This window comes from Nerophis ophidion, linkage group LG01, assembly GCF_033978795.1.
Source record: "Nerophis ophidion isolate RoL-2023_Sa linkage group LG01, RoL_Noph_v1.0, whole genome shotgun sequence".
NCBI lineage: Eukaryota > Metazoa > Chordata > Actinopteri > Syngnathiformes > Syngnathidae > Nerophis > Nerophis ophidion.
The window spans coordinates 57,004,872-57,031,226 of NC_084611.1; the positions used below are offsets into that span (position 1 = coordinate 57,004,872).

General features: G+C 40.7%; 1 protein-coding gene across 5 annotated transcripts in view; it reads right to left on the reverse strand.

The window, feature by feature from the left end:
• Window positions 1-26,355, reverse strand: part of LOC133557422 (VPS10 domain-containing receptor SorCS1) — a 415,482-nt gene that overhangs the window by 229,506 nt on the left and 159,621 nt on the right. For all 5 annotated transcript variants that reach the window (XR_009807768.1, XR_009807769.1, XM_061907883.1 and 2 more), the window contains exons 2-3: window positions 25,952-26,019; window positions 10,224-10,323 (exon numbers count right to left, since the gene is read on the reverse strand). Coding sequence is in view for 3 of the 5 variants with exons in the window: in XM_061907883.1 (XP_061763867.1) it covers window positions 10,224-10,323; window positions 25,952-26,019 (168 nt within the window). In the remaining 2 variants the exon portion in view is untranslated. The remainder of the gene's footprint in view (window positions 1-10,223; window positions 10,324-25,951; window positions 26,020-26,355) is intronic.

Below are 26,355 nucleotides of genomic sequence, written 5' to 3' on the forward strand. Positions count from 1 at the left end.
CACAGTCCTGTAGACCCCAGATGATCAAGGTAGGACAAACCCTGGACTGATTACCTGTCAATCATATGGTTGACATATAGAGAAAGGAAACTCCATATATCCATCTATTTCCTACCGCTTGTCCCTTTCAGGGTCGCGGGGGGTGCTGGAGCCTATCTCAGCTGGTGCATGTCTTTGGAGGTGGGAGTAAGCCGGAGTACCCGGAGGAAACCCACCCAGTCAAGGGGAGAAAATGCAAACTCCACACAGAAAGATCCCCAGCCCCGACTCAAACTCAGGACCTTCGTATTGTGAGGCACATGCACTTACCCCTGTCTCACAGTGCTAGAAAGGCAACTCATCCAAACACGTTTACTGTAGTTTTCAGATTATAAAGCGCACTTTAAATCCTTTCATTTTCTCAAAACTCGACCGTGCGCATAATGTACAGAATGATTTTGGTTGTGCTTACCGACCTCAAAACAATTTTTTGGTGCATGGTGAAATGTTAAGTGTGACCAGTAGATGTAAGTCACACATACAAGATCTAAAAGACTGCCAACTCATGGAAGAAATACGTGCAGACTGCAAAATGACTCAAGTAAACAACACCAACATTTGACATGTTCCATTGAAAATATAGAACATTAAATCCGGCGCTCAAAAATCCATCAAAATGTTTTAGTACGACTTTGGTAAGCTATGAAGACGCTAGAGGGATTGTACTGTGCTTCAAATATGAGTATTATTATGGTGTGTGTATATGGTAAGACATTATCTGGCGTTTTTGTTTCACAATATTATGTAAAATGATTTGCTATTTTCTTCTGGTACCCGCTGATCTGTATTTGGGATCTACATAAGTCCTGAAATTTGCCCGTGTCCGCCTTTGTATTCGATAAACTTCTTGTCTTTCTCTGTCTTCTTGTTATGGGACATTCATTCTCTGCTGTTGCCATGTCTAATATAAAGTAGTGTAAATTTCTTACTTGTATCTGTCAGTAAACTTGCCATGAAAGCACTAAAACATACCGGTGTAGTGAGTTAACATTATTCACTTAGGGAACTTTAGTTTATTAGAGAGTTCCGGTTGTACGGTTTTTCACGGGACACATTTCTGGCACTGTTGTTGTTTCCGGATGAGAAAATGCTGCTCCGTAAAGTCTGAATGTCATTAAAACAGTTAGCTCCATTTTTGTATATGTCCTTGCACGCTATACCGCTGCAACAAAGATGACGGGGCGAAGACGCTGTCGAAGGTGAGCCACGTAAATAAGACCGCCCACAAAACGGCGCATCCTGAAGTGACTGCCAGAAAGTGACTTGAAGATGATCTGTAAAACATAATCTATGCAACATTTTGACCAAAGAACCACCATTACATGTTATGTAGACCACAAGGATGTGTTTTACATTTATTTAAAAATCATAAAATATGACCCCTTTAATGTGCCTTATAATCGGGTGTGCCTTTTGTATAAAAATAGACCTGATTAGACCTGCTCATCGGCAGTACGCCTTATAATCTGGTGCGCCCTACGGTCCAGAAAATACGGTACACATTTGGTGTTCAGCAAAAAAAATCAACAACAGTGCTAACTCGGGTTGCCAAAAGTATCCATAATTGGATACCACGCTAATACAAACAAGTAAACAATACATTGATGCCTGCGTTTTTCAGATTCAGTTTTTTCATATATTTCATTATTCGTGGAAGAGTGTCACAGATGCGGATATGGCACTTCGGGTTGTTGGTGGGTCTAAACTCCGCTTCACAAGAAACTTAATATACACCTGGTTCGCCAGAGAAAAGGCCATAGCAGAAATGATCTGTGATACACTTTACCCACTTTAATGAAAACTGTAGCTGCCATTATAATGTGCAGTGATGTTTTCAAATGACCACAATTGTATGTGTATATATATATATATATATATATATATATATATATATATATATATATATATATAAAATATATCGGATTGTAGGTATTTTTTATTTTTTTTATTTACCATTTGCGTTCATATTTTGCGATGTTTGTTGTATTTTTGTTGCGTTTCGCTTGACTGTGAAGTATGTCGATCAAGAGGGGGTGTGTATGTAAAAATTTGCTGAAAACCAACTTATTTAGCAAGAGTTTGACTTAAAAGTTCAAACATGTTTTTATTTTTGATATTTAGCATGATATTTGGGTAAGTATAGCGAATCGTGGAATTTGTTTGGGTATTGACGACTAAACGTTCTGGTATCGTGACAGTTTAGTGCTTAACAATGTAGCTCGGCATGAATACAATCCATTTGATGGAGCCCAACATTAAATCTGTGTTTTATACTACGAGGTTTTAAAGAAAGTTTGGATTCAACAGCGTTGTTTTGAATGATGTTCTATATGGTTCAACTGATGGTCGGACTCTATAAGTGTGGGTGGAGAGTGGGGAAGTGATGAAGATGTATCCAAATAGGGAAGTGAAGTGAATTATATTTATATAGTGATTTTCTGTAGTGACTCAAAGCGCTTTACATAGTGAAACCCAATATATATATTTTTTTCTTTTTTTTTTATTGACATCCAGCATCAGACATTTCTATCCATTACAACATATTCACATACATCATATAGCTGTTGTCTGCCCTAAATGTCAAAATTTGTTTTTGTTTGTACCCCCATCTTACAAACCCCCCCAAAAAACAGCAAAAAACCCAAACCAACAACAAAAAAAAAAGTAGTATTTAAAAATACCTAAATTAAATACATTTAAAAAAATACTACATTGATGATAACAATAAACAGAAATAAAATAAAAACAGATACACACATATATATACAGTGGGGCAAAAAAAGTATTTAGTCAGCCACCGATTGTGCAAGTTCTCCCACTTAAAATGATGACAGAGGTCTATAAATTTCATCATAGGTACACTTCAACTGTGAGAGACAGGATGTAAAAAAAAATCCAGGAATTCACATTGTAGGAATTTTAAAGAATGTATTTATTAATTATGGTGGAAAATAAGTATTTGGTCAACCATTCAAAGCTCTCACAGTTGGAAGGAAGTTTTGGCTCAAAATCTCACGATACATGGCCCCATTCATTCTTTCCTTAACACGGATCAATCGTCCTGTCCCCTTAGCAGAAAAACAGCCCCAAAACATGATGTTTCCACCCCCATGCTTCACAGTAGGTATGGTGTTCTTGGGATGCAACTCAGTATTCTTCTTCCTCCAAACACGACGAGTTGAGTTTATACCAAAATGGATACATGGATGATACAGCAGAGGATTGGGAGAATGTCATGTGGTCAGATGAAACCAAAATAGAACTTTTTGGTATAAACTCAACTTGTCGTGTTTGGAGGAAGAATAATACTGGGTTGCAGTGGTAGAAAATGGATGTGAAGTGAAGTGAATTATATTTATATAGCGTTTTTCTCTAGTGACTCAAAGCGCTTTACATAGTGAAACCCAATATCTATGTTACATTTAAACCAGTGTGGGTGGAACTGGGAGCAGATGGGTAAAGTGTCTTGCTCAAGGACACAATGGCAGTGACTACGATGGCGGAAGCGGGAATCGAACCTGCAACCCTCAAGTTGCTGGCATGGCCACTCTACCAACCGAGCTATACCGCAACAAATAAAATTGTTATTCAGCTACAAGACGCTTAGACATGTATTTGAATAGGCTACTTTAAAGTATGTGTCCTGGTATAGCAAAATTGAGGATGAATCATTTGGATCCGGCACCAGCGCTCGAACTAAATCTATTTAAATCTGTGAGAATGACGTGAAAAAGCCTGCTCGAATGAATGAAACGTCTTCTAAAGGCAATCTGAACAGTCCTGGTGCCATCCATGCAACACATTGAGAATACAGTCGTACGTCAACTTGCAATTTTTTGGGATCTGTGATGGAGCCTGTATCTCAAAACTAGGGATGGCCACCAAAACATTCTGAAAATAGCACCGGTGCCAAACTAAGTGAGAGTCACTAAAACAAAAAAAGATACACAGTCGTGGTCAAAAGTTTACATACACTTGGAAAGAACATAATGTCATGGCTGTCTTGAGTTTCCAATTATTTCTACAACTCTTATTTTTTGTGATAGAGTAATTGGAGCACATACTTGTTGGTCAAAAAAAAATATTTATGAAGTTTGGTTCTTTTATGAATTTAATATGGGTCTGCCCTTTGTCACCAATTCTGTTCATAACTTTTATGGACAGAATTTCTAGACGCGGTCAAGGTGTTGAGGGGATCTGCTTTGGTGGCTGCAGGATTATGTCTCTGCTTTTTGCAGATGATGTGGTCCTAATGGCTTCATCTGGCCAGGATCTTCAGCTAAGAAGATCCTTGGAAGTGCTGAGAAACAGCACCTCCAAGTCCGAGTCCTTGGTTCTCGCCCGGTAAAGGGTGGAGTGCCATCGCTGGGTTGGGTAGGAGACCCGGCCCCAAGTGGAGGAGTTCAAGTGCCCAAGAGACTTGTTCACGAGTGAGGGAAGAGTGGATCATGAGCTCGACAGGTGGATCGGTGCGGTGTCTTCAGTAATGCGGACGCTGTATCGATCCGTTGTGGTGAAGAAGCAGCTGAGCCGGAAGGCAAAGCTCTCAATTTACCGGTCGATCTATCTTCCCATCCTCACCTATGGTCATGAGCTTTGGGTTATGACCGAAAGGACAAGATCATGGGTACAAGTGGCCGAAATGAATTTCCTCCGCCAGGTGGCGGGGCTCTCCCTTAGAGATAGGGTGAGAAGCTCTACCATCCGGGAGGACCTCAAAGTAAAGCCGCTGTTCCTCCACATCGAGAGGAGCCAGGTGAGGTGGTTCGGGTATCAGGTCAGGATGCCACCCGAACGCCTCCTTAGGGAGGTGTTTAGGGCATGTCCAACAGGTAGGAAGCCACGGGGAAGACCCAGTACACGTTGGGAAGACTATGTCTCCCGGCTGGCCTGGGAACGCCTTGGGATCCCCCGGGAAGAGCTGGACGAAGTGGCTGGGGAGAGGGGAAGTCTGGGCTTCCCTGCTTAGGCTGCTGCCCCTGTGACCCGACCTCGGATAAGCGGAATAAGATGGATGGATCGATGGATTATGAGTCTACTGAAAATGCTGGGTCAAAAGTATGTATAAATATTTTATATATATATATATATATATATATATATATATATATATATATATATATATATATATATATATATATATATACAAACCCCGTTTCCATATGAGTTGGGAAATTGTATTAGATGTAAATATAAACGCAATACAATGTTTTGAAAATCCTTTTCAACCCATATTCAGTTGAATGCACTACAAAGACAAGATATTTGATGGTCAAACTCATAAACTTTATATATTTTTTTGCAAATAATATTTAACTTAGAATTTCATGGCTGCAACACGTGCCAAAGTAGTTGGGAAAGGGCATGTTCACCACTGTGTTACATCACCTTTTCTTTTAACAACACTCAATAAACGTTTGGGAACTGAGGAAGCTAATTGTTGACGCTTTGGAAAGTGGAATTCTTTCCCATTCTTATTTTAGATGGATAGATAGTACTTTATTTATTTATGTAAAGCTTCAGTCGTTTAACAGTCCAGGGTCTCCGCTGTCGTATTTTACGCTTCATAATGCGCCACACATTTTCGATGGGAGACAGGTCTGGACTACAGGCGGGCCAGGAATATACCCACACTCCTTTTTTACGAAGCCACACTGTTGTAACACATAGTGAATGTGGCTTGACATTGTCTTGCTGAAATAAGCAGGGGCGTCCATGAAAATAAGGGCACTTGGATGGCAGCATATGCTGTTCCAAAACCTGCATGTACCTTTCAGCATCAATGGTGCCTTCACAGATGTGTAAGTTACCCATGCCTTGGGCACTAATGCACGCCCATACCATCACAGATGATGACTATTGAACTTAGCATCGATAAAAGTCTGGATGGTTCGCTTCCCCTTTGGTCCGGATGACACAATGTCAAATATTTCCCCCAAAAATTTGAAATGTGGACTCATCAGACCACAGAACACTTTTCCACTTTGCACCAGTCCATCTTAGATGATCTTGGGCCCAGGGAAGCCGGTGGTGTTTCTGGATGTTGTTGATAAATGGCTTTCGCTTTGCATAGTAGAGCTTTAACTTACACTTACAGATGTAGTGACGAGCTGTATTAAGTGACAGTGGTTTTCTGAAGTGTTCCTGAGCCCATGTGTTGATATCCTTTAGAGATTGATGTCGGTTTTTGATACAGTGCTGACTGAGGGATCGACGGTCACGGTCATTCAATGTTGGTTTCCGGCCAGGTGGTTTATGTGGAGTGATTTCTCCAGATTCTCTGAAACTTTTGATGATATTATGGAGCGTAGATGTTGAAATCCCTTACGTGGAGTGATTTAAATTCCTTGCAATTGCACTTTGAGAAACGTTGTTCTTAAACTGTTTGACTATTTACTCACGCAGTTGTGGACAATGGGGTGTACCTCGCCCCATCCTTTTTTGGAAGTGGGAGGAAGCCGGAGTACCCGGAGGGAACCCACACATTCACGGGGAGAACATGCAAACTCCACACAGAAAGATCCCGAGCCTGGATTTGAACCCAGTACTGCAGGACCTTCGTATTGTGAGGCAGACACACTAACCCCTCTGCCACCGTGAAGCCCATATATATATATATATATATATATATATATATATATATATATATATATATATATATATATATATATATATATATATATATATATATATATATATATATATATATATATATATATATTGCAGCATTAGTTAGTTTTTTATTATACCCATGTTACCTTTTATCTGTCCATGCTTGGACCATGGTCGATTTAACCTCTCTGACACACTCGCCTATGGCGACATGAACCACTTTGCTCTGGATTATTAAATACTACTAAGTCTTCAGATCATTTTCTTTTGGACAAGAGAGGAAAATCTAATTTAAAACATGTGCATGCTCGTACAACACCTAAAACCTTTGGCATACCTGTATGTGGAATCAAAATTATGGAATGGATTAACCAAATAAATCAAACAAAGCACCAATATGATTCAGTTTAAGAGACCATTCAAACTACAAGTGTTCACAAAGTTAACAGAACAAAAATTATGATGAACATCTCGAACCCTTTTTATGTCTTTTGAGATAAAGATTATTTATGTATTTAATATGTTTTTACTTACTATGGTATATTATTTATGTGTTCACTGTTCTGTAACAGAGAACAAAGCAATTGGATAAAATTGCTATGGAATGAACAGGGGTAGGATTAAATAAACTGAGTTTATTCCTACTCCTTTCCGGAAGTGGTGTAATGAAACAACTGGAAATATGTGATGCATCACATTGTGTTGTATGTTTCCTGACAAGGACTTTGGTGAGGTTTGTTTTCCCGTGGTGCAAAGCAATTGGAACGGACATGACGTGGAGGTAAGGTCATCTTTTGATTAATACCTGAAAAAAAAGGTACAAACGAAAGGCTTTCACAGAGGAGGTACAAAAACTTGGCTATGAAAATAAAAGCACTAAGGCAAAACTATGGACGTAAATAGAAACTTGCACTATGGCATGAATAACGAAAAAACTTACTTGGACCGAGAAAAGAGTATGAAAAAAGCTGCGTTGGTTCATCAGCATGGATTACGAAGGTGGTAGAGGGTGATAGAGGGTGATGTCGCCAGGCTGACTGTCTGGCAACTACAGGCTTAAATAAGTGCAGTGATGACAGGTGCCTGAGTCCAGACAAATCAGGTGCGTGAGTCGTGAACACATAACAGGTGAAAACTGATGGATTGGCATGGTGACAAAACAAACAAGAGTGCCCAATGAATCAAAAACAAAACAGAACGTGACCACAAACAATGACAGTATGCATGTTCGAAATAAACTAAAACTGAAATGAACTGAACTGACATTTGTGCTTATACAACAATATTCAATACAATGAAGTAATCATATTCAGTAACACTTCCCTTGAGAGGGCACTTCTGGTGGAACTGTACCTAGTCAATTCAAAAGGCTGCTTCATTCATAACCCAGTAGACCTTTGTTATGGCTCAACATATAGGAGCCAAGCCATCAATTATCAAAAATATCCGCGAGCTAAGCAGCGTCTGCTAATAAGAATAATAGATGGATAGTACTAATGCCAACATATGCAACATCATTTTACGTGCGCAGCAGGATTTATAAGTTATGTAAAACAGTTCAGGGTGTCACAAGTTACCAGAGAGTTTTAGGTAAGGAGGAGGAGTTTTGTCCCTCCAGGGTTGCGGTAGGGCTGTGACGAAAGAAGACTATAAATGTGGTTGTGGAGGCAGGTGTGTGTGAAGTTTACATTAAAGAAGCGGTGGCTACCAGACCTGCTCTAATGTTTCCCGTTTATTATTTTATTACAAACCACATTTCCATATGAGTTGGGAAATTGTGTTAGATGTAAATATAAACGAAATACAATGAGTTGAAAATGCTATAAAGACAACATATTTGATGTTCAAACTGATAAACTTTTTTTTTCTTTTTGCATATAATCATTAACTTTAGAATTTGATGCCAGCAACACGTGACAAAGAAGTTGGGAAAGATTAGTCACATGTAATGTTTTCAATGTAGGTGTAAAAATAATGTATCTATATATTTCTTTTGTATTTTATGTCATTCTCTTGTTTTGTTTGCATGGCTCAAAATAAACCATTCATTCATTCATTCATTCAAGGTGGCAATAAATACTGATAAAGTTGAGGAATGCTCATCAAACACTTATTTGGGACATCCCACAGGTGTGCAGGCTAATTGGGAACAGGTGGGTGCCATGGGTATAAAAACAGCTTCCCAAAAAATGCTCAGTCTTTCACAAGAAAGGATGGTGCGAGGTACACCCCTTTGTTCACAACTGCGTGAGCAAATAGTAAAAGGGTTCAAGAACAATGTTTCTCAAAGTGCAATTGCAATAAATTCAGGGATTTCAACATCTCCGGTCCATAATATCATCAAAAGGTTCAGAGAATCTGGAGAAATCACTCCACGTAAGCGGCATTGCCGGAAACCAACATTGAATGACTGTTGTCTGACGAGTCCATATTTCAAATTGTTTTTGGAAATATTCGACATCGTGTCATCCGGACCAAAGGGGAAGCGAAACCTCCAGACTGTTATTGACGCAAATTTCAAAAGCCAGCATCTGTGATGGTATGGGGGTGCATTAGTGCCCAAATCATGGGAAACTTACACATCTGTGAAGGCACCATTAATGCTGAAAGGTACATACAGGTATTGGAACAACATATGCTGCCATCCAAGCACCGTCTTTTCAATGGACGCCCCTGCTTATTTCAGCAAGACAATGCAAAGCCACATTTAGCACGTGTTAAAACAGCGTGGCTTTGTAAAAAAAAGAGTGCATGTACTTTCATGCCCGCCTGCAGTCCAAACCTGTCAGCCATCGAAAATGTGTGGCACATTATGAAGCGTAAAATACGACAGCGGAGACCCCAGACTATTGAATGACTGAAGCTCTACATAAAACAAGAATGGGAAATAATTCCACTTTCAAAGCTTCAACAATTAGTTTCCTCAGTTCCTAAACGTTTGTTGTTAAAAGAAAAGGTGATGTAACACAGTGGTGAACATGCCCTTTCCCAACTACTTTGGCACGTGTTGCAGCCATGAAATTCTAACTTAATTATCATTTGCAAAAAAAAAAAAGTTTATGAGTTTGAACACCAAATATCTTGTCTTTGTAGTGCATTCAATTGAATATGGGTTGAAAAGGATTTGCAAATCATTGTATTCCGTTTATATTTACATCTAACAATTTCCCAACTCATATGGAAACAGGGTTCGTAATAACATAATAATCGAGAGACATTAGAGCAGGTCTGGTACTTCACACACACCTGCTTCCACAAGTACACTCATAGACATCTTACATCACAGCCCTACGGCAACTCTGGAGGGACAAAACTCCTCCTCCTTACCTAACACTCTACGGTAACTTGTGACACCATGAACTGTTTGTTAAAGTAATAAAGAAATTCACTAACCATGTACAAACCTCTCACTCAAAAAAGTGAGTTGTACCGAGCAGTGTTGACCTATGAGTGATGATCAATGGTTTATGTTGCAGAATGAGTGCCGATTATATACCATGCCTTGCTTGATAATGTATTGTACAAATAGTTCATTGAGGAAAAAAAATAAATAAATACAAGAATAGCATTACCTTTCTTTTGTTGTTTGGGCTCACGTACAAATAACTGAGTATCGTCTTTGCTCCAACTTTATCATTCAGTTTCTGGTATGTTGCTCCGTAGTCAGTTGACCTGAAATTTGACCACAAAAAAGGTCTAATGAACACTTGATAAATGACTTGCTGCAATTAAAACTCCCCCCCTTGACAATAGAGCGTGACATGGATTAGAACACTGATATAATGAAGTCCCTGATGTGTCCGACACAAGAGTGCAGTGGCCACGTTGTTATTTCCTCAGTGGAGATTTCCCCTGATTCATGTATAATTAGGATTGGGCATTGATGAAAATTTTCTGAATTCTCCCAGAGCTGTACAAACTTTTAAAAGTCATTTTCTATTATTGATGGTCAGTCTGCGGACTAGGAAATTGCGGCTTCAGGGGCAGCTACAGTAACTGTGTTTCTTTGTTCACTGAGAATGAGCAGACAAATACATTGCTAAGATCGTTGTTGAACAGGCTTAAAACAACATGACAAATAAGACAACTTTAATAAGTTAAGATGGGAGTGTGTAACAACCAGAAATGGGCACTGAATTTAATACTTTTTTGGCGCATAACGAATCCCGCCGGTCCTACCGTTACATGTCAGCTTTAACGGTGTTACTTCTAGACCTCCACCCCAGATCACACCTCACTCCTACCCACTTCTCCAAAATGGGCTGGCTCAGGGTGGAGGACAGAGTAAAACAACTTGCACTGAGCCTGGTCTATAAAATTTGCTACACCTCCCTGATACCTAAGTACATGTCAAACTACTTCCATAATGTAAATGACCGCCAGGGGGAGCTCCACAAACCACGTTAAACCCCAGATTCCGATCTGACAAAGGTCTTAAGTCATTCTCCTTCTATGCCACATCAATATGGAATGCACTCCCAACAGGTGTAAACGAAAATGCATCTCTATCCTTTTTCAAAACCACACTAAAAGAACACCTCAAGGCAACTATAACCTTAGACTAACACCCTCCCCCCACCACATTCCACCTCCCCGGATTGCAATTAATGAAATGTAAAAAATCAAATGTATATACTTGGCTTTCTGAGCTCACTATGTTCACCGCTCGCTGTACATATCCTACGAAGTCAGACCTACACCCAACATCAACCAAACCTGACCCCCCCGCCCCAATAGCCTCCACAACCACCCCCCGGATTGTAAATAATGTAAATAATTCAATGTATATATATATATACACTCTGATGATTAACTTTTGTGATGACTGTATTATGCTGATAGTAAATATTTGTACTATGAATTGATTAACGTGGAGCCCGACTTAAACAAGTTGAAAAACTTATTCGGATGATACCATTTGGTGGTCAATTGTACGGAATATGTACTGTACTGTGCTATCCACTAATAAAAGTCTCAATCAATCAATCAATCTATGTTACGGTACCTAGGTTGCGCTTGAGGTCACGTCCAGTTTCAGGCTCAGCCAGTTCTAACTCGGGATGGAGCGGTATACGGTATTAATGATAAACATACTGTAGTTAAACACCCGAAAGTTAATATTTAGACTCTGGGTCAGCCTGCGTTCTCGGTGAAGGCCTCCCATCTGTGGAACTCTTCGCTACTGGAGTTAAATTCACAGTCGGACATCAAACTTTTCTCAACCAAACTGAACAAGTGGCTTAAGGAAAACCAGATGTGTGAGCACTACAACCGGGTGTAGTGTGGACAAATGCGGCCAATTATTTTCAATGTGTTTTTATTTGTGTACTTGTTTAATCCTTCTGTTGTGTTTTACACTCTTCCCAACATTTTTTTAAAAGCCTAACCAGGGAAAATTGTTGCAAAGTAGCCTGTGGCTAGAAGTCTTATGTACTTAAATAATAATGATAATAACAATAATAGATGTTATGTGTAAAAAGCACTTTACATTGAGCAAACGACCTCAAAGTGCTACAGTGTATTAAAAAAATAAAGGATAATACAATAAATGAATAGAAATAAAAAATAAAACACCCTAATACCCAGAACTAGGATGCATAAATCTAAAAAAAGCCTTTTTAAAAGCATTCACAGTCTGTGGTACCCTCAGGTGGTCAGGGAGATCGTTCAAAGACTGGGAGCGGCAGAGCAGAAAGCCCGGTCCCCCATTATTCGTAGTTTTTTCCTCGGAGGTTGGAGGAGGTTAGGTTGTCCGGAGCGGAGGGGTCGTGTGGAGGATTTGGGGGTGAGCAGTTCTTTGAGGTATAGGGGAGCATTACCATGGAGGCACCGGTGGGTTAGTAGGGAGACTTTGTATTCATTCCTGAGTGGAACAGGAGGCCAGTGGAGGGATTTGAGAATTGGTGTGATGTGGTCGTGTTTCCGCACTCTCATCAGGATCCTAGCAGCACTATTCTGCAAGTACTGCAGCTTCTGGATGTTCTTGGTGGGGATCCAGACAAGAGGTGAGTTGACATTGGTTGCCTATGGGTAGCAATGTTTCATTGTACGGTCCCTGTCGAAAAAAATACATAAATAAATAAATAAAATTACCATTTTAAATTAAAATGATTAAAAAAAACTTGATTGATAACTGCACATTGATAAACTCTTGAGTCTTGACTGACTGGCGCCAGCCATATATATATATATATACATATATATATATAAATATATATATATATATATATATATATATATATATATATATATATATATATATATATACATATATATATATATATATATATATATATATATATATATATATATACATATATATATATTTATATATATATATATAGCCCTGTGTCTTTGAGGAGGATGGCGCCGACTGCGGCAGACCCACTGGAGTTACGGGTGGTGCCTGCAACAGACCCACTGGAGTTACGGGTGGTGCCTGCAACAGACCCACTGGAGTTGCGAGAGGCGGCAGCTGGGCTGAGCGGCGTGCATAAGGTGGTGGCCGGGCTGGGCTAAGCGCTGGAGGTGGCCGCTTTACTGCATGGGTAGCTGGCAGCAGAGGTCTCACTGGACAAAGGACAGAATGTGGCGGTCTTCGTAGACTTAGCTGTGCCTCCACAGTCATACGACTACCAGCCATAGGCCCCCTCTCAGGAAGCGGATACCAAACGCTGTCACTGGTTTGACGGTGGACCGTTTGACCGTTAACCGTAGCGGGGGAAGAAGCCCAGGGTAGGTGTGCTCTGGGAGGCCGGGTTGAGAAAAAGTCTGTACAAAGCACGTCATCTTTTGACGCTGACCTGCTCTCCTGCGTGCTCCAGTTGCCGGCGACCAGGGTTTGGCTGGCCTTGATATTCCTGGGATTAACTGGTTTGCAGTCCAGGACAAGAAAAGTTCTGCTACATTGCGGTTTGGGTTGCCATATTCACCCACAGTCCTTGACCGCCTCAGTGGCCTAGTGGTAAGAGTGTCCGCCCTGAGATCGGTAGGTTGTGAGTTCAAACCCCGGCCGAGTCATACCAAAGACTATACAAATGGGACCAACTACCTCCCTGCTTGGCACTCAGCATAAAGGGTTGGAATTGGGGGTTAAGTCACCAAAAATGATTCCCGGGCATGGCACCGCTGCTGCCCACTGCTCCCCTCACCTCCCAGGGGGTGATCAAGGGTGATGGGTCAAATGCAAAGAATAATTTGGCCACACAAAGAGTGTGTGTGACAGTCATTGGTACTTTAACTTTTAACTTTAACTTTGACGAGGGCTGCGCGTTGTGATTACGTCAACTTCTACCATCGTCGGCGGCCACATCAATGTCTCTAGTTCCTCAGGGGGCTACCGGCGGGGGAAAAGTGCTCCGGAGACAGGTTTAAAGCACCAACTCCAGTAAAATTTAAAATAAAAACATAAATTTTATGATTGTGTGCCATGTAGCATTGTCCTTCCATGAAGTACTGTAAGATGCAAATGATGCATCATGATCATGTACTGTGATTTTAGATAACAAGGCTTCTTGCTGTGGAATTGTCTTTTTGAAAGGTGGCTCATTATCTTCTTCCCTCTCCACGCTGTCAACGAGTCTCTTGCCAATGTAGTCAGCAGAGTTTCCACAGTTACTTTGAAAAAGTCAATCGATCACTGCTTATTCCTTTAAAAAGAACTGACTACTGTATTTCAAAAGTATATACGTCTATTTTTTGTCTGTTGTAGCTTATGTGAATGAACGTATTTCAATACAGTGGAGACACAAAGTATGCTTATGTGCTCATCAGCATTCAGGTACCCTGCGGTATAACTTTATTCAACAGAAGCCAGATGCTGTCATAAAGTCAGAAGACAGCTGTAGACAACGTGGGCCAGCTGCGTTTTCTTAATCTACTCACAAATGTGTCAAGTAAAGCCACTTGAATATATTTGTCACCATATGTCGTTTCAAGTAGAAACAGGGATATATTATAAACGTCAAGTGGGCTAAATTTAAATGAACATTCCATTGGAATTCAAAATGACAATGTCAATACAGGGTTTGTACACCTTTTCAAAGGCCAAATTCAAGCACTTTTCAAAGACGTTTTTTTCCAGTACCCTTCAAAAGTGAATACCAGTGTGAGTCAATCCAAAGCCTTGTTGTTTGAGGTCACCAAATGCTGTCTGTAGGAAAAATACGGAAAACCTAAGCCAAACATTGAACCAGCAGTTATCATTAACTGAATGGGGTGTTGGGGAGGAAACCGTGCCCCAAGTGGAGGAATTCAAGTACCTCGGAGTCTTGTTCACGAGTAAGGGAAGAGTGGATCGTGAGATCGACAGGCGGATCGGTGCGGCGTCTTCAGTAATGCGGATGCTGTATCGATCCGTTATGGTGAAAAAGGCGGAAGGCGAAGCTCTCAATTTACCGGTCAATCTACGTTCCCATCCTCACCTATGGTCATGAGCTTTGGGTCATGACCGAAAAGACAAGATCACGGGTACAAGCAACAAAAATGAGTTTCCTCCGCCGGATGGCGGGACTCTCCCTTAGAGATAGGGTGAGAAGCTATGCAATCCGGGCGGAGCTCAAAGTAAAGCCGCTGCTCCTCCACATCGAGAGGAGCCAGATAAGGTGGTTCGGGGATCTCTGGTCAGGATGCCACCCGAACGCCTCCCTTGGGAGGTGTTTAGGCCACCGGAAAGACCCAGGACACAGTGGGAATGCTAGGTCTCCGGGCTTGCCTGGGAACGCCTTGGGATCCCCCGGGAAGAGCTGGACGAAGTGGCTCAGGAGATGGAAGTCTCAGCTTCCCTGCTTAGGTTCCTGCCCCCGCGATCCGACCTCGGATAAGCGGAAGGGGATGGCTGGATGGATGCATAGAAAATGAAGAGTTTTTCTGTAGACTATTCAGTGTCATTGGTGTTTGCAAACGTGTCTCTATTTGTGTTGTTTTTCAAATGTATTGTTATTATTCTTACTTACAGCACTCAAAGACATGGAACAGCACGGATTGATTCACACCGTATTTGTGCTTGTAAACTACGTAGCGTGATATGAATGAATGTCAATTTCACTCTTTTATTAACAAAACCATTCCACATTAATACAAGGATAATATATTAAAGGAAAATATTTTGTGGCTATGAAAACAAATCGATTTTTAGTTGAGGAAAGTTCTTAAAATTATAATTTATCATTGACACACGTTCGCTTTTTTTCCCCCTTTCTAAGCTCGTAATACTGTCCGTAAATATAATTAGAATAGTTTTTTATTGCCATTGTTTTAGAACTGGTTCACAAACTAGGAATGTTTCTTGCTGCAATCGTGCAACATAAAACACATATAAGACAGAATAGGTAATAAAATGAGCTGTAACTGAGCTATCAAATCTTGTTATTGTTCATGTGCCTGATGGACGAGGGGAAAAACTGTTCAGGTGGCAGGAGGTATGGGTCTGGATGGATCGTAGTCTCTTGCCTGAGGCGAGAGGGGAGAACAGTTTGTGTCCAGGGTGAGAAGAATCAGTGACCCGACCCACACGCCTCGTGGTCCTAGATGAAAACAAATCCTGGAGGGATGGCAACTTGCAGCCAATAACATTCTCAGCAGCACGTACTCATCCTGGACTGTGGCGCCGGGGGAACCACACGGTGATAGAGGAGGTGAGGATGGACTCGATGACGGCTGAGTAAAACTGCTTCAGCATCTCGGTCGGCACCTTAAGTTTCCTCAGCTGCCGCAGGAAGTACATCCCCTGTTGGGCCTTCTTGATGAGGAAGCTGATGGTCGGCTCCCACTTGAAGTTTTGGGTGATGGTGGTGCCCAAGAAATGGAAGGAGTCCACAATAGAGACGGGGGTGGGAGAGTCAATCAGGGTGAGGGGGGATGATGGGGCTGTGACTTTCCTGAAGTCCATGATCATCTCCATTGTTTTCTGGGCCTTCAGCTCCAGGTCGTTGAGGCTGCACCAGAACGCCAGCCAGTCCACCTGTCTTGTTGGACTCGTCGCCATCCGAGATGAGCCCATACTTGCCAACATTAAGACCTCCAAAATTCGGGAGATGGGGTTTATTTGGTAGCAGAGGTTTTTGTTGTAGCGTCCCATAAGAGTTAGTGCTGCAAAGGGTTCTGGGTATTTTTTCTTTGTGTTTATGTTGTGTTACGGTGCGGATTTTCTCCTGAAATGTGTTTGTCATTCTTGTTTAGTGTGGGTTCAAAGTGTGGCACATATTTGTAACAGTGTCAAAGTTGTTTATACGGCCACCCTAAGTGTGACATGTATGGCTGTTGATCAAGTGTGCTTGCATTCACTTAAGTGTGTGTACAAGCCGCATGTACTGTATTATGTTACTGGGCCGGCACGCAGTTCGTATGGAGGAAAAGCGGGCGTGACGACAGGTTGTAGAGGACACAAAAGGCAGTGCCTTTAAGGAACGCCCCCAATATCGTTGTCCGGGTGAAAATCAGGAGAAATCCGGGAGAATGGTTGCCCCGGGAGATTTTCGGGAGGGGCACTGAAATTCGAGAGTCTCCCCCCAGTTTAGGTCTAGCATGTACCAAAAGGTTAGAAAACAAAACCTTAGCCAACGTTAGTTAACTTGTAAGGCTTGTAATCTCTGTGGCTCAGGCATGACAAAAACCTAATTTAAGTGGTGGAGCAAAGCCAACAGATCAAGCCTGGACCTTTAATTTTTAACAAAAATTACTTTATTTGTTTCCATTTTATAATTAGACTATTGAGTCAGACTGCCGAGAAATATGATGAACGTTTCCAAGCATTTATCAATCAATCAATCAATGTTTACTTATATAGCCCTAAATCACTAGTGTCTCAAAGGGCTGCACAAACCACTACGACATCCTCGGTAGGCCTACATAGGTGCAAGGAAAACTCACACCCAGTGGGACGTCGGTGACAATGATGACTATGAGAACCTTGGAGAGGACGAAAGCAATGGATGTCGAGCGGGTCTAACATGATACTGTGAAAGTTCAATCCATAGTGGATCCAACACAGCCGCGAGAGTCCAGTCAAAAGCGGATGCAACACAGCAGCGAGAGTCCCGTCCACAGCGGAGCCAGCAGGAAACCATCCCAAGTGGAGGCGGATCAGCAGTGCAGAGATGTCCCAAGCTGACACACAGGCAAGCGGTCCATCCTGGGTCACGACTCTGGACAGCCAGTACGTCATCCATGGCCATCGGACCGGACCCCCTCCACAAGGGAGAGTGGGACATAGGAGAAAAACTAAAGAAACGGCAGATCAACTGGTCTAAAAAGGGAGTCTATTTAGAGTATACAAATGAGTTTTAAGGTGAGACTTAAATGCTTCTACTGAGGTGGCATCTCGAACTGTTTTTGGGAGGGCATTTCAGAGTACTGGAGCCCGAATTGAAAACGCTCTATAGCCCGCAGACTTTTTTTGGGCTTTGGGAATCACTAATAAGCCGGAGTCTTTTGAATGCAGATTTCTTGCCGGGACATATGGTACAATACAATCGGCAAGATAGCCTGGAGCTAGACCGTGTAGTATTTTATACGTAAGTAGTAAAACCTTAAAGTCACATCTTAAGTGCACAGGAAGCCAGTGCAGGTGAGCCAGTATAGGCGTAATATGATCAAACTGTCTTGTTCTTGTCAAAAGTCAATTGAAATTTATGAAATTTATGAAATTTACAAGCACTTCACCCAAAGTTCAAGCACAACATTGAAATCCAAGCATTTTCGAGGTTTTTAAGCACCCGTACGAACCCTGTTAATAGGCAAAAACATCTTTATAATTCAGCAAATACATTATACACTTCCTTGACAGAGTTCAAAAATAGCAAACATTTCTATGAACTTTTATTCAAACGTGATGTCAAATCCGAACTAAAGCCCTCGTTTGGAAGGATCTGGGTCTTTTGAAATGCAGAGATGCATGAAATGCTTATGAATTTACTATCCCTTAGGATTTATAACGGCCTGGGTTCCTTGGTGAGGATTCCATTTCCTCAGGGTTAGACGTCCCACTGTCATTCATCAGACGAAAAACCATCCCCGCGCTGGACCAAAGGACAGTGAGATTATTGATCCGTTCCTCAGAGGCTTCTGTCATGGAACCATTTGAATCACAGACGAGTGACTTATTATCAGTGTGCCTTCAACTCTCACCATAGACCGATAAAAAGGTGCGACCTCATCAGATTTCCAAATGATGGAAGCTGCAATAAACGCTAAATGATAGTCCCAGAGCCACGATAATTTCGATTGAAAGTCATCCTCCTTGGTAGTTGCTGTATTTAATGAATATGTCTGTGGGGTTGAAGTGTTACACTTTAAAATTTGGGTAAATAAAACATTTTGAAATCGGAATTCATACCTACCACAATAATATGGATAAGTCCCTACAATTATATTGTTTGTGTCAATCAGAGTAGTTACATACCAAAATGGCTGATACATTTTAACATGTGCCAAACTATGTTCAAAATCCGGAATATTAGCACGGACTAGGGATATAACAATTACCGGTATTAATGATAATTGGTGGTAAAACTACCGACAGTTAGTAATATCGTTTCAAATTGAAATTACCGTAAAATCCTGATTCATAAGCGCAATTCGATAAAACCCGGAATAATGATACTGCTCGTTTACTGAAGATAAAAACCAGCCCACTAATACCTAGCTATCAGCTAATGTTGCTATTTGCTAGGTGGCAACCATCATGCTAGTCGCTGGCTATTTTAGAGGCTAATATGAGTTGAAAACACAATACCGTCTTTCAATATCACAAATGTCATACTAAGGTTGTACGATATACCGGTACTAGTATAGTACCGCAATACTAATGGAATCATTTTCGGTACTATATCGCCTCTGAAATGTATAACACTGAAACGCCCTCTGGAAGAGGTGCTTTACGACATGGCTATTTAGCTAGCGGCTAACGTCCATCCTCCATCGGCAGGGTTTTAGCTACTTCTCAATCACTAATCGGCGTGGCGTGGCGCAGTGGTAAAGTGGCCGTGCGCAACCCGAGGGTCCCTGGTTCAATCCCCACCTAGTACCAACCTCGTCACGTCCGTTGTGTCCTGAGCAAGACACTTCACCCTTGCTCCTGATGGGTGCTGGTTAGCGCCTTGCATGGCAACTCCCTCCATCAGTGTGTGAATGTGTGTGTGAATGGGTAAATGTGGAAGTAGTGTCAAAGCGCTTTGAGTACCTCGAAGGTAGAAAAGCGCTATACAAGTACAACCCATTCATCATTTATTTAATCCTGGTTTCCATGGCGATGAATAAAATATGTTTCTTACAAGTATCATCTGTTCAGGACTAGGAATAGCTAAACATGCTTCACTAAACACCGTAGCTCACCGGCGTCAAAATGTAGACAAAGCGTCATGGGTGGATCTACACTTAACATCCACTGTAATGATACCAAGTACAGTTGCGTGTCTAGTCAACATTACTGTGTTTACGTCGATATTTTTTGGCATCACAACATCTTTCGTTTTTTTTTATAATTTATATTATGTTTATAAACTCAGGAAATATGTCCCTGGACACATGAGGACTTTGAATATGACCAATGTCTGATCCTTTAACTACTTGGTATTTGTGGTATCATCCAAAACTAATGTAAAGTATCAAACAACAGAAGAATAAGTGATTATTACATTTTAACAGAAGTGTAGATAGAACATGTTAAAAAAAGATAAAGTAAGAAGATATACAGTAAATTAGCAAGTAGATTAATAATTCGTTTTCTACCACTTGTCCTTAATAATTTTGACAAAATAATACAATAATGAATGACACAATATGTTACTGAACATGTCAGCAGACTAATTAGGAGCCTTTGTTTGTTTACTTACTACTAAAAGACGAGTTGTCTTGTATGTTCACTATTTTATTTAAGTACTTAACTGCAATAAGAAACATATGTTTAATGTACCCTAAGATTTTTTGTTTAAATAAAGCCAATAATGAGATTTTTTTTTTGTGATCAACTTTATTAAAAACAGTACGTAAAAGTATCAACATTATTTTAGTACCGTTACCAAAATATTGGGGGGATCTTTTTTTTTTTTTTTTTTCTTTGTCATGAAAAAGGGACGTTTTTGTCATGAAAAAGGTAGGTTTTTGTGGTTGGTGCACTAATTGTAAGTGTATGTTGTGTTTTTTATGTTGATTTAATTAAAAAAAAAACTGAAAACATTTTTTTTTTTTTTTTTTAATAAAAATGAATAAAAAATTCTTCTGCGGCCCGGTACCAATCGGTTGGGGACCACTGTGTTAGAGTATTATTTGTTTGAGCTTTGGTGGAAGAATTAAAACTAACTCTGACCAATCTAAGGCCTTGTTCAAACTACATGTCAATTGCTATTTTTTGGGCCAATATATGACCCGTATCAAATGTTTCCATGTCAATGTGAAAAGTGTAACACCGATTTTTTTTTCAAATTGACTCAAGCATATCGTATACGTAGCCGATGTGACTTCAGTCTGACCGCTCAGGTCGCGTTCATCCGACCAATACGTCATAAAATACCCATGAGCGTCATAACTTGTCGCCAAACAAAATAAATAGTTGCCAAATAAGCAGAACACAGGTGAAAATGTTGACTTGGATTGCACAAAGATCCTTGAAATTGCCACTAATGTGTCAGGACTGAGACCTACTAGAATTGGAGCTATGTTTACTTCCGTAAACACTGCGGCACTTGTGACGTCATGTCAGTATGCGGGTCAGATTGCGTTCACATCACAATTTTTGTAATGTGCACGACTACATAAAAAGATCGGATTTGATGAAAAAAAAAAAATCCAAATAGGACATCCTACCCTGCAGTGTGAATGTAGCCTTAGTATATATCAGGGGTCTCAAACTCAATTTACCTGGGGGCCACTGGATGCAGAGGCTGGGCCGCAAGATAAGATTTAAAAAATATATATTTTTAAATGTATTTATTTTTATCTTCAACACAAAATAAAATCTAGACAAAAAAGAACAAAATGAGAATTAAGTAATGTGAGGCAATGCAAATTAAACAATAATTTAAAAAAATAACGGTGTGAATTGGTCCAGGTTATCGGGGACTGTTTTTACTGACGGACAGGTGTTGCAGTGTGACTGCAGTCAGGCACATAAGAAAAACCTTGTCTCCATGGCAACGTTTCTGTCACTTTCACTCATTTGCCGCTTTTCCACTAACGCAGGAGTAGGCAACCCAGAACGTTGAAAAAAACATTTTGGAGCCAAATAACCAAAATCGTCTCGGTCTGGAGCCAATGGGAGAGGGTGGAGTTTACAGTTACGGTAGCACAATTAGTCCCGAACGGGCTAACATCACGACTAACGTGTCACACGTTCGAATCGCACAGCGACTGTCTGTCGGAGTATCAGCGCTGGGGTCCAGTGCACCACAGTTTTGTATTGTCGCTCGGTCCTTTGGCGGAGTGCTTCGGAAGCTACCGAGCTGCTCGTCATCCCTGTTTACAGCGGCGCCCGCGAGGTAGCGAGAGAGACACACACACACACACATACACACACACACTCACACACACACACACACACACAGTGACAGAGAGAGCGAGCAGACGGACGAGCGAGGGAGGAAGTACGGGAGGAAGAGCGCATGAGGTTCTAGTAGAAAAGCGCCAAAACGTTTCTCTGCTTGCATCACGCAAGTCACGTCAATGTTCGGCCCTCGAGAGCCAAATACCACACCGTGATTGGTAGATTCCCTCAGCTCTGCACACAACGTTATCAAGCGCCATTCATATGAAACTGTCGAGCCGCACTAACATTAAAATTTCATATTAAGGTGGGAGGCCGCATAATAACGTCTCGCGGGCCGCAATTGGCCTGAAGGCCGCGTGTCAGTGACCCCTGGTCTATAAGAATAAACTGATGAAGTCTGTTCAAAGAAGAAAAACTGAACAGTCCAGCTGTGATCCATTGAATGCTACGAGAATATGTGAATACATATTTATATGCAGGCTAGTGTTGTCCCGATACAAATATTTTGGTACCGGTACCAGTAGCAAAATGTATTTTGGTACTTTTCGAAATAAAGGGGACCACAAAAAATGTCATTATTTGCTTTATTTCAACAAAAAATCTTTTGGTACATTAAACATATGTTTCTTATTTCAAATTAGTCCTTAAACAAAATAGTGAACATACTAGACAACGTGTCTCTTAGTAGTAAGTAAACAAACAAAGGCTGCTAATTTAGCTGCTCACAAATGCAGTAACATATCGTGTCATATTTCATTGTATTATTTTGTCAAGATCATTAAGGACAAGTGGTAAAAAATGTATTATTAATCTACTTGTTCACTTACTGTAATATCTGCTTATTTTCTGATTCAACATGTTCTATCTACACTTCTGTTAAAATGTATTAATCACTTATTCTTCTGTTGTTTTGATACTTTACATTAGTTTTGGAGGATACCGCAAATTTGGGTATCAATCCGATACAGGGTCATACATTGGTCACATTCAAAATCCTCATGTGTTCAGGGTCATATTTCCTTAGTTTATAAACATAATATAAATAGAAAAAAAACTTAAAGAAGATTTTGTGATGCAAAAAAATATGGATGTAATCATAGTAATATTGACTAGATACGCTCCTGTACTTGGTATCATTACAGAGAATGTCCGGAAGAGTGGGTGCTGCAGGGAGTTCTGGTAATTTGTTCCGTAGGGTGGGGGACCGGTACTTTTTAGAGGCGGTATAGTACCGAATAAGATTCATTAGTATTGCGGTACAATACTAATATCAGTGTACCATACAACCCTTATACAGCCTAATTTTTACAGTGATAATGAATGTGATTCCGGCTTCCTCACACCTGCAAAGACATGCACCTGGGGATAGGTTGATTGGCAACACTAAATTGGCCCTAGTGTGTGAATGTGAGTGTGAATGTTGTCTGTCTGTCTGGCGACTTGTCCAGGTTGTACTCTGCCTTCCGCCTGAATGCCCCTGCAACTCCGAAATGGACAATGGATGAAAAAGACAAAGGTTGTCTCAATAAACCTTTGTTTTCCTACATCTCTAATTTAGTTTCCAGATTCAACAAATAGTGAACCTAGTTTCTATAATTAATTGGTCGTATTGATTTTGTCGCTGTGGTTTGCTGATACTGTAAAAATATAAAGGACAAACAAGAAAGAATAACACAATATATTTCCCAAAGCCTACATTTGGCTTCAGTTTGAGGATTTTCAAGCTTTCAAGCTGTTACCTCAGGCTGCTAATAGACTTACTTATACCAGGCACATTTCCAACTATCCCTGACAGGACGGTATAGCTCGGTTGGTAGAGTGGCCGTGCCAGAAACTCGAGGGTTCCGGGTTCGATCCCAGCTTCTGCCAACCCGGTCACTGCCGTTGTGTCCTTGGGCAAGACACTTTACCCACCTGCTCCCAGTGCCACCCACACTGGTTTAAAAAATGTAACTTGGGTTTCACTATGTAAAGCGCTTTGAGTCACTAGAGAAAAGCGCTGTATAAATATAATTCACTTCACTTCACTTCACAGGTGTTAGTAGATCCAAAGCGCCTTCTCAACGTTGCTTTGCTACGAATCACCAGTAAATCTATCCTCTCACGAAAAATCGTTTATCTGGATAGATATTTCATCGTTTCAAAAACCATCAGATTATTTCGTCTTGCGTTGTCTGGCACAGGCCTGGGCAATTACTTTGACTCGGGGGGCCAAATTTAGAGAAAAAAAAATGTTTGGGGGCCGGTATATTTATTTTCAGGAACAAAAAAATAATAATAAAATACAAAACCTCACAATAATGTCTTATTGAATGCTAAAAACGTTAAAAAACGGAATTGAAGATTTTTTCCTGAATGAGACACTCAGGATGGGGCAAAATACACCCCTTAGTCCACAACTGCATGGGCAAATAGTCAAACAGTTTAAGAAAAACGTTTCTCAAAGTGCAATTGCAAGAAATGTAGGGATTTCAACATCTACACTCCATAATATCAGAGAATCTGGAGAAATTACTCCACGTAAGCGGCATTGCCGGAAACCAACATTGAACGACCGTGATCTTCGATCCCTCAGTCGGCACTGTATCAAAAACTGACATCAATCTCTAAAGGATATCACCACATGGGCTAAGGAACACCTCAGAAAACCACTGTCACTAAATACAGTTCGTCGCTACATCTGTAAATGCAAGTTAAAGCTCTACTATGCAAAGCGAAAGCAATTTATCAACAACATCCAGAAACGCCGCCGGCTTCTCTGAGCCCGAGATCATCTAAGATTGACTGATGCAAAGTGAAAAAGTGTTCTGTGGTCTGACAAGTCCACATTTGAAATTGTTTTTGTAAATATTTAACATCGTGTCATCCGGACCAAAGGGGAAGCGAACCATCCAGACTGTTATCGACGCAAAGTTCAAAAGCCAGCATCTGTGATGGTATGGGGGTGCATTAGTGCCCACGGCATGGGTAACTTACACATCTGTGAAGGCACCATTAGATACAGGTTTTGGAACAACATATTCTGCCATCTAAGCTCCATCTTTTTCATGAACGCCCCTGCTTATTTCAGCAAGACAATGCAAAGCCACATTCAGCACGTGTTACAACAGCGTGGCTTAGTAAAAAAAATAGTGCGGGTACTTTCCTGGCCCGCCTGCAGTCCAGACCTGTCTCCCATGGAAAATGTGTGGCGCATTATGAAGCGTAAAATACAACAGCGGAGACCCCGGACTGTTGAACGACTGAAGCTCTACATAAAAAAAGAATGGGAAAGAATTCCACTTTCAAAGCTTCAACAATTAGTTTATGTCTAATACAATTTCCCAACTCATATGGAAACGAGGTTTGTAATTAGATGACCATAGTAACTAGTAAAGTTACCATGCAGATTCCAAGCATTGAAAGACTTAGTATAGTTGAAGACTTACGGTCATTAGAACACATCACTGCGTCATATAGGCAGCTACACTTTCCCTCTTAAAGATCCAAAAAATGATTTGGGAATGTCCGGCGGGCCGGATTGAAAAGCTGTGGGTCTTAATTTTGCCCAGGTCTGGTCTAGCAGCATGTTTACTTTTGCAAAATATGACAGATAGTTAACATCTAAATATCCTCTAAAAGATACTCAAGGTTGGTCTTTTATTCTATTTTTGTTAGTTTATCTACAAAAGGTAAACATGGTAGGCTACAGGCTACAAGAAACTAGCAACTACACAACAGCTAAGCACACAATAGCGCAATGGCATGTAATAATATTGCAGTCAAGAATGGATGACTTCCAAAAAATACTTTTTATATCATGAGCCATGTGGTCCTTACCTCCATAGTGAGCTCTCAGTGACACTGTTGAGGTTGAAGTCATGTAATTTGGTCAGCATTAAAATCACCTGCAAGACAAGAGGGATGTTTCAATCAGTAAAATGTCCCCAAAAAAGGCAATATGCACGATTACGTTCCGATGTTTTTATTTTGGACAAATCGTATACAAACCCAGAAACCAGAAATCGTAAATAAAAACAGAATACAATAATTTGCAAATCATTTTCAACATATATTCAATTGAATGGACTACAAAGACCAGATACTAAATATTGGAACTGGAAAACATTGTTAATTTTTGCAAATATAAGCTCATTTGGAATTTTATGCCTGCAACGTGTTTCAAAAAAAGCTGGCACAAGTGGCAGAAAAAGACTAAGAAAGTTGAGGAATGCTCATCAAAC